At 46.1% G+C, this 9,463-nt stretch overlaps 1 protein-coding gene across 2 annotated transcripts in view; it reads right to left on the bottom strand.

Moving 5' to 3' along the window:
• The window catches only part of LOC109867997 (homer protein homolog 1), a 36,008-nt gene that overhangs the window by 8,186 nt on the left and 18,359 nt on the right, over nt 1-9,463 (bottom strand). For both annotated transcript variants that reach the window (XM_020457353.2, XM_031802976.1), the window contains exons 2-4: nt 6,205-6,361; nt 1,084-1,215; nt 855-947 (exon numbers count right to left, since the gene is read on the bottom strand). In XM_020457353.2, the coding sequence (XP_020312942.1) occupies nt 855-947; nt 1,084-1,215; nt 6,205-6,361 (382 nt within the window). The remainder of the gene's footprint in view (nt 1-854; nt 948-1,083; nt 1,216-6,204; nt 6,362-9,463) is intronic.

The raw sequence follows: 9,463 nt of genomic DNA on the forward strand, positions 1-9,463 counted from the left end.
AAGGGATTCATTCATCTGTGTGTTAATCTGATATTAGGATGGGGGAGAGAGGGAGAAGTTGGTTAATCCATGGAGGGCAGGGTTCTCCCCAAAGAGTGGAACAGTGCCATTCAACACCTCAATTTTAGGGTAAATATACACTATACTGTATAATGGACATTATTTGGTCCATGTTTCTACAGCAGTGACAACATTGTGGGGAGACCACCTGAAGGGCTGGAGTGTTAGCCTGGGGTAGTTGGGGATTTCAACACTGGACTGGAGTAAGAGGGCAAAGCAGGAGGGTTATCGGAGACTGGGGTCAGATGACAATGATTTGGATTCCATTTTACCTTCTTTTTTACAGGTACTCTGAGAGGTACTCTGGGAGGTACTTTGTGAGGTACTGAGAGCACATTCTTTTTTAGTGCAGTGACCTGGGGAAGAGTTGCAGGGGAGAAGAGATGGGTTGAATGAGCCAATTGAAACCTGGGGATGGTTAGGCCAGGTTGGGAGTTTAGCCAGGACACTGGAGTTAACACACTATAGTCTTGCCATGAGAGTACTGGCTTCAGACACTCCCATTAGGAATTAGTTTAACATCTCATCCAAGAGTAGTGCTTTGCAGGTAGTGTTTCCAATCACTTCCTATGATACCTAAATCACTTGGGGTCCATTCACTCCCATTGTTTTCTGGTAACATAATGTTAATGTTAGTGGTGGGTTGTGTACAAAAACACCAGGTGCTTTGCAGTCTATACCGGTCCAAAAGCTACATTTAATGTGAGGAAACAGGTTTCTTTTTAATTAAGGTGAGTAAGTAGGTGTTGGTGAACTATCCCATCTGAGGTAGGGGTGTGTGTTGTTGGGACTACCTGAGAGGGGGTGCTGGTGAGTTCCATCTTCTCCTGGGATTTCTCCTTGGCTAATCGGGCCGCCTCTTTAAACTCTGCAAATTTCTCTGCAAACTGAGAAAGAACCACAATGACACAGACAACACTGACTAAACTAGTCTGTGTGTGTGTGTGTGTGTGTGTGTGTGTGTGTGTGTGTGTGTATGTGGTGTGTTTGTGAGCTCAACTTTGGCGATGTGTGTGTGTGTACCTTGAGCAGGTGGTTCTCTGAGGAGAAGCCCAGGCCATAGACGGTGTTGGCTCGGCTGTCGGCCCACTGGCCAAACTTCTGGGAGGTCTTGGTGAAGGTCATGTTGGGGGTGATGGTGCTGTTGATGATTGCCTGGGGAAGGAGAAAGGAGTTGTATGAATCACAAAAGCAATGCTGACCCATTTGCCTAAAAGATGAGTGGGCTTGTTGTTTCCTTCAGCAACAGTAACAACTGGATGTGTTATCTATCTGTGTGTCAGACGAAAAGTGTGTGTGTGTGTGTGTGTGGGCACGATACACCCCTATTGATTATTAAACAGGAAGCCGTCAATGAGAGGAGAGGCCCCAGTGAGGCTGATTGACTCTACTGGCATCGACCACAGTGGGTGAGGGAGAGAGGAAGGTGGGCGAGGCACACGGTTGGCCTGTTAGTTCTATGTAAAGTTGTGTGTGTGAAAAGTTGTGTGTGTGTATGTAAACTCAGCAAAAAAAGAATCGTCCTCTCACTGTAAACTGCGTTTATTTTTTAGCAAACTTAACATGTGTAAATATTTGTATGAACATAAGATTGAACAACAGACATAAACTGAACAAGTTCCACAGACATGTGACGAACAGAACTGGAATAATGTGTCCCTGAACAAAAGGGGGGGGGGGGGGGGGTCAAAATCAAAAGTAACAGTCAGTATCTGGTGTGGCCATCAGCTGCATTAAGTTCTGCAGTGCATCTCCTCCTCATGGACTGCACCAGATTTGTCAGTTCTTGCGGTGAGATGTTACCCTACTTTTCCACCAAGGCACCTGCAAGTACTTGGACATTCCTGGGAGGAGTGGCCCTAGCCCTCACCCTCCAATACAACAGCTCCCAGACGTGCTCAATGGGATTGAGATCCGGGCTCTTCGCTGTCCATGGCAGAACACTGATATTCCTGTCTTGCAGGAAATCAGCCATACTGCACGTTTTGTGCGTCGTGGCATTGTAATGCTGGAGGATCATGTCAAGATGAGCCTGCAGGAAGGGTACCACATGAGGGAGGAGTACGTCTTCCCTGTAACCCACAGCATTGAGATTGCCTGCAATAACAAGCTCAGTCCGATGATGCTGTTAAACACCATCCCAGACCATGACGGACCCTCCAAATCGATCCCGCTCCAGAGTACAGTCCTCGGTGTAACGGTCATTCCTTCGACAATAATTGCGAATCCGACCATCACCCCAGGTGAGACAAAATCGCGACTCATTAGTGAAGAGCACTTTTTGCCAGTCGTGTCTGGTCCAGCAACGGTGGGTTTGTGCCCATAGGTGATGTTGTTGCCAGTGATGTCCTATACAGGATAATATATTCATAGAGATTAAAAATCAAATTGGGACAGCAGGGAAACATTCAAACAAAACAGCCTGCCTTACAACAGGCCTACAAGCCCTCAGTCCAGCCGCTTTCAGCCTATTGTGGACAGTCTGAGCACTGATGGAGGGATTGTGTGTTCCTGGTGTAACTCAGGCAGTTGTTGCCATCCTGTACCAGTTCCTCAAGTGTGATGTCCGGATGTACCGATCCTGTGTAGGTGTTGTTACACGTGGTCTGCCACTGCGAGGACGATCAGCTGTCCATCCTGTCTCCCTGTAGCACTGTCTTAGGCGTCTCACAGTATGGGCATTGCAATTTATTGCCCTGGCCACATCTGCAGTCCTCATGCAGCATGCCTAAGGCACGTTCACGCAGATGAGCAGGGACCCTGGGCATCTTTCTTTGGTGTTTATCAGAGTCAGTAGAAAGGCCTCTTTAGTGTCCTGCGTTTTCATAACTGTGACCTTAATTGCCTACCTGTCTGTAAGCTGTTAGTGTCTTAATGACCGTTCCACAGGTGCATGTGTCACGCCCTGGTCTAAGTATTTTGTGTTTTTCTTCATGTATTGGGTCAGGCCAGGGTGTGGCATGGAGTTTTTGTATTGTGGTGTGTTTTGTCTTGGGGTTTTGGTGTGTATGTTTTTGGGATTGTAGCTAGTGGGGTTATCTAGCAAGGTCTATGGCTGTCTGGAGTGGTTCTCAATTAGAGGCAGGTGCTTATCGTTGTCTCTGATTGGGAACCATATTTAGGCAGCCATATTCTTTGAGTTTGTCGTGGGTGATTGTCCTATTTGTCCTGAGTGTCTTGATGTCCTTGTTTGATGTTAGTTGACACAAGTATAGGCTGTTTTCGGTTTTCGTTTCGTTTATTGTTTTTGTAGTGTTCGTGTTTAGTCGTGTTTACGTTTGTTTAAATAAACATGGATCGCAATTGACACGCTGCAGTTTGGTCCGACTCTCCTTCACCACACTTAGAAAACCGTAACAGCATGTTAATAATTGTTTATGGTTCATTGAACAAGCATGGGAAACAGTGATTTAAACCCTATATAAATGAAGATCTGTGAAATTATTGGGATTTTAACTAATTATCTTTGAAAGACAGGGTCCTGAAAAAGGTTCATTTTTGCTGAGTTTAGTTACTTCGGGCTGTGTGGATGTTGATGACGAGTGTATCCTAGAGTGGCAGGCAGGCAGCACCTCACCACAGCCCACCCTCTCCCAGCTCAGCACAGTAGCAGTAACCACACAGTTGAGTACATGCAAAGCAGTGTAGAGAGTGTGTGTGTGTGTGTGTGTGTGTGTGTGTGTGTGGAGTGCTTTACATATCGTTGCGGTACTAAAATAGCTCCTCCCCTGCACCCCTCTGAAGACTAAAATCATTTTTGTTACGACAGAACAGGCCACAATGCCCCCATGCCACTACCAACCATGGGCTCTGCTGCTACCACTGGACATGGAATCACACACACACGTGGGAAATGTAGCGTGTGTGTTGAGTGAAACTACAACTTCCTTCAATCTTTGGTTCTGTCTGTCCGTGTCTGTAGGGACGGTCAAATGTGTCAAGTCTGCCTGTGGGAAAGAGAGGGAATACTGTACACAAGTACAGATGTGTGTTTCACGTGCTGTATGTAGTCTGTGTACATCAATCCATGATTGATTCTAAGGGATGTATAGCATGGCGTGCCCTGAGCCTGAGGGAGCCTTCCTGTTGCCACTCCCCCTTTGCTGAGGGGAACCAGGCACTGTATACGTTGGCTCCAGAACGTATTCATACCCCTTGACTTCCTGCACATTTTGGTGTGTTACAGCCTGAATTCAAATTCTACACACAATACCCTATAATAACCAAGTAAAAACATGTTTTTAGAAAAATGTGCTAATATTTCTTGAAAATGAAATACAGAAATCTAATTTGCATAAGTATTCACACCCCTGAGTCAATACTTTGTGTAAGCACCTTTGGCAGCGATTACTGCTGTGAGTATTTCTGGGTAAGTCTCTAAGAGCTTTCCACACCTGGATCGTGCAACATTTGCCCATTATTATTATCTAAATTCTTCAAGCTCTGTCACATTGGTTGGTGATCATTGGTAGACAACCATTTTCAGGTTTGCCAGATTTTCAAGTAGATTTTGTTAAAAACTGTAACTCGGCCTCTCAGGAACATTACCTGTCTTCTTGGTAAGCAATTCCAGTGTAGATTTAGGGCAACAGGTAGCCTAGCGGTTAAGAGCATTGGGCCAGTAACTGAAAGGTTGTTGGAACAAATCCTTGAGCCAACTAGGAGAAAAAAAATCTGTTGATGTGCCCTTGAGCAAGGCACTTAACCCTAACTGCTCCTGTAAGTCTCTCTGGATAAGAACGTCTGCTAAATTATTAGAATGTTTTGGTGAAATCCTTGAGTGGTTTCCTTCCTCTCTGGCAAGTCTCTGCTAGGTAAAGCCCCGCCTTATCTCAGCTCACTGGTCACCATAGCAGCACCCACTCGTAGCACGCGCTCCAGCAGGTATATCTCACTGGTCACCCCCAAAGCCTCTTCCTCCTTTGGTCGTCTTTCCTTACAGTTCTCTGCTGCTCATGACTGGAACGAATTGCAAAAATCTCTGAAGCTGGAGACTCACATCTCCCTCACTAGCTTTAAGCACCAGCTGTCAGAGCAGCTTACAGATCACTGCACCTGTACTTAGATGGGCTGTTTACAGATAGGCTATCTACCTACCTCATCCCCATACTGGTATTTATTTATTTTGCTCCTTTGCACCCCAGTATCTCTACCTGCACATTCACATTCTGCCGATCTACATTCCAGTGTTTAATTGCTATATTGTAATTACTTCGCCACCGTGGCCTATTTATTTCCTTAACTTACCTCATTTGCACTCACTGTATATAGACTTTTTGTTTTCTGTTGTTCTACTGTATTATTGACTGTATGTTTTGTTTATCTCATGTGTAACTCTGTGTTGTTTGTGTCGCACTGCTTTGCTTTATCTTGGCCAGATCGCAGTTGTAAGTGAGAACTTGTTCTCAACTAGTCTACCTGGTTAAATAAAGGTGTTCTCAACTAGCCTACCTGGTTAAATAAAGGTGTTCTCAACTGGCCACCTGGTTAAATAAAGGTGTTCTCAACTGGCCACCTGGTTAAATAAAGGTGTTCTCAACTGGCCACCTGGTTAAATAAAGGTGAAATAAACTAAAAAAGGAAGGAGTCCTTTGTATCTTTGTAGTGACTGGGTGTATTGATACACCATCCAAAGTGTAGTTAATAATTCACCATGCTCAAAGGGATTTCAATGTCTGCCCTTCTTTATCCAATAGGTGCCCTTCTTTGCTATGCATTGGAAAACCTCCGTGGTCTTTGTGGTCGAGTCTGTGTTTGAAATTCACTTCTCAACTGAGGGACCTTACAGATAATTGTATGTTTGCAGTACAAGGACGAGGTAGTAATTCAAAAATGATGTAAAACACTATTATTGCACTCAAAGTCCATTCTATTTGACTTGTTAAGCCAAATTTTACTCCTGAACTTTAGGCTTGAATACTTATTGACTCAATAAATGTCAGCTTTTCATTAAATTGGTAAACATTTTGAAAAACATAATTCCACTTTAGCATCATTTTTTATTTAGGCGGTAATACAACAAAATGTGAGAAAAGTCAAGGGGTGTGAAGACTTTCTGAAGACACTGTATATCTTCCCTCTCCGTTTACACAACTTTGCTGCGCACACACACACACACACACACACACACACACACACACACACCTTAGAGCCGTCCAGACTGATGATGCGGTAGACGTTGCGCGTGCTGTCGTAGAAGTAGGAGACTGTGACGGCGTGTTTACTGGTGGGGACCCAGTTCTTCTTGGTGGTGGGGTCGATCTGGAAGACATGTGCCCTCGTACTGAAGATAGGCTGCTCTCTGTAGCGGAGACAGGGAGAGGGGGGTGTCAGTATATATATATATATATATATAGGAATTAAACTCACCACCCAGTTGTTGGTTCGCACAGCTGCGCCATGGAAAACAAAAGTACTGGGAGTGTGTGAGTGCTGAGGTAAGAGTGTGGAGTGTGTGATAGGTAACACACACAGCCTCCCAGAGATCGCTACACACATCCATTCTTCACTGTCACCTACAGCACACTGCACTGGCCATGACTGGGAGGGGGAAACACACACACACACACTTCAGTTCCAGTATTTGCGTGTGATATCTTCAATCCAGATGGAGCCCATTAACATTAACAAGGAGTTTTAATACCAGCACTAGAAAGACAAACATTACTTATCCACAGACAGAAATCACTTACTAGAAATGAATGGATGTAATGTTGAAGTTAATCAAATTGACTGGCTGGGTACATTAAGGTACTAAAACAGGAGCAACAGGGATAAACGATTTTCTACTAGTCCATTAATTAATTACAGTAAACGTGCCTTTGCTAAGACAATAGAGAGGAGGTTCATTAAAGATGATGCATCCCCAGCACAGGGCACGTTTAAACTGTTAGGGCTGCCTGATACATATAATTAAATATTAAAGTATGGGCTCCCGAGGGGTGCAGCGGTCTAAGGCACTGCATCTCAGTGCTAGAAGTGTCACTACAGACACCCTGGTTCGATTCCAGGCTGTATCACAACCGGCTGGGATTGGGAGTCCCATAGGTCCAGATTGTCCCAGCATAGTCCGGGTTTGGCCGGTGTAGGCCGTCATTGTAAATAAGAATTTGTTCTTAACTGACTTGCCTAGTTATATAAAGGTTAAATAAAAGGAAGTGGTTCTTCAACATAATGTTCTTTGCCAATGTAAAGGTTGGTAGCATTCAAGTAGCCAACCTATACTGTGCTACTTGGGAGATAAGAGGAGAGTAGTGATATTTGCCCGACGACTCACTACATTTTTATAATTCTTCGGCTGCTCTGTTGTTCGCTACATACTTTAGTCTGAGACTGCCATTACTGAAGTGGTTTCTGGTGACGAGGGGTGTTGTACAAAACAAGATCAGTGACTGGCTCTGGCCCAACCTATCGTTTTCTGGACCAATCAGACGGCCCCGAAAGTGTTCACATTCAGTGAAGGGTCAGGGAGGTACTCCGATCCAGACTCATTGCGGAGAAGAAACTAACGTCTGTGAGCGTGGCGTAGCGTTTGGCCGCAGCAAGGAGTCTGGGTAGTCAGGCAATATAGGATTGAAAGAAAGAAAATGGGATAAAAGAATGAAAGGAACTGATGGAATAAGGGCTAGAGGTGAGGATGGGAGAGAGAAAGAGCATGTGTGTTAGAGTGAGACAGAATTAGCTGGAGAGAAGTGGGTCTAACTTCAACCACCCTGCCAGTGTGTGGGTGTGAGTTTTAAAAGCAGCCATAGGAAGGGCCGATATGCACATTTTCCACCAAAGAGCTGAACAATGAGAGCCCCAACCCCGCACACACACATCCCACCTCCCATTATATCACACACAGGAGTCAGGGGGAAATAGGAACAATAAGGTTTGAAAGCTGCGCACTGATTCTGCAAAAGTTAAAAGGAAAGTGGAGCTAAGCTTTTACACAGAGAAAGTACACAATCCATTAACGTACTGTATGTGATCAACTGGGTTTGAAGCTCGCATGACAGTGTTAGCACAGTGAGCTAAAGCCTAGGCATTAGGCCTGGGTGCTAATGCAAGTCCTCAGGACAGGCAAGGTTACTAATCACACAAGCATGGTTTACCAAACCAACTCTGTTACATCTTTCCCAAGAAAATTAGTGAATGTGGTTATACCAACAGTCCAGCAGGGGGCAGATGTCCATGAGAGTCAGGCTGCAGTAGCAGTGCTGTAACAGATGAGCCAAAGGTGACCTGGTAGTACCTGGGCTGGGCCCACATACACAGATCAGACAACTGTCCTGGCCCTGTGGCCCTGTGGCCCTGGCCAGCTTCCAAACATAACTATGGAGGAAAGCAGCGCTCAGGTAGGGTCTTGGATTAAAGGCATACATAGTACTGCAAGCGAATAGCATAGCCAGCGGCATATCTATGGCTGGGACTGACTGGGCTAGAAGCCTCTTCACATCATCAACAGCAAGTGGTGGGGTAGAAGTCTTCCTGTCAGAAATGTGCTAAAATGTCTCATACTTACTCAAAATCCATATATCTAAATAAGTGTAGGCTTAATATATTGAGTGTGGATGGAGACAGAGAGGCAGAGAGAGCGAGAGAGAGGCAGAGAGGCGAGAGAGAGGCAAGAGAGCGAGAGAGAGGCAGAGAGCGAGAGAGAGGCAGAGAGCGAGAGATAAGAGGCAGAGAGAGAGAGAGAGAGGCAGAGAGAGAGAGAGAGGCAGAGAGAGAGAGAGAGGCAGAGAGAGAGAGAGAGGCAGAGAGAGAGAGAGGCAGAGAGAGAGAGAGGCAGAGAGAGAGAGAGAGGCAGAGAGAGGAGAGAGGCAGAGAGAGAGAGAGAGAGGCAGAGAGAGAGAGAGAGGCAGAGAGAGAGAGAGAGGCAGAGAGAGAGAGAGGCAGAGAGAGAGAGAGAGAGCAGAAGAGAAGAGAGGCAGCGAGAGGAGAGGCAGAGAGAGAGGCAGGAGAGAGAGGCAGAGCGAGAGGGGCAGAGAGAGAGGCAGAGCGAGAGAGATAGAGGCGAGCGAGGAGAGAGAGAGGCAGAGCGAGAGAGAGAGAGGCAGAGCGAGAGAGAGAGAGGCAGACGCGAGAGAGAGAGAGAGGCAGAGAGAGAGAGAGAGGGGGCAGAGAGAGAAGAGAGGCCAAGAGAGAGAGAGAGAGGCAGATAAGAGAGAGACAGAGCAGAGAGAGAGAGAGAGGCAGAAGAGAGAGAGCAGAGAGCAGAGAGAGAGAGAAGAGGGCAAGAGAGAGAGGAGGCAGAGAGAGAGAGAGAGAGGCAGAGGAGAGAGGGGCAGCGAGAGAGAGAGGGCAACGAGAGGCAGAGCAGAGAGAGAGGCAGAGCGAGAGGCAGAGAGAGAGGCAGAGCGAGAGAGAGAGAGGCAGAGCGAGAGAGAGAGAGGCAGAGCGAGAGAGAGAGAGGCAG

This window comes from Oncorhynchus kisutch, linkage group LG23, assembly GCF_002021735.2.
Source record: "Oncorhynchus kisutch isolate 150728-3 linkage group LG23, Okis_V2, whole genome shotgun sequence".
Classification (NCBI taxonomy): domain Eukaryota; kingdom Metazoa; phylum Chordata; class Actinopteri; order Salmoniformes; family Salmonidae; genus Oncorhynchus; species Oncorhynchus kisutch.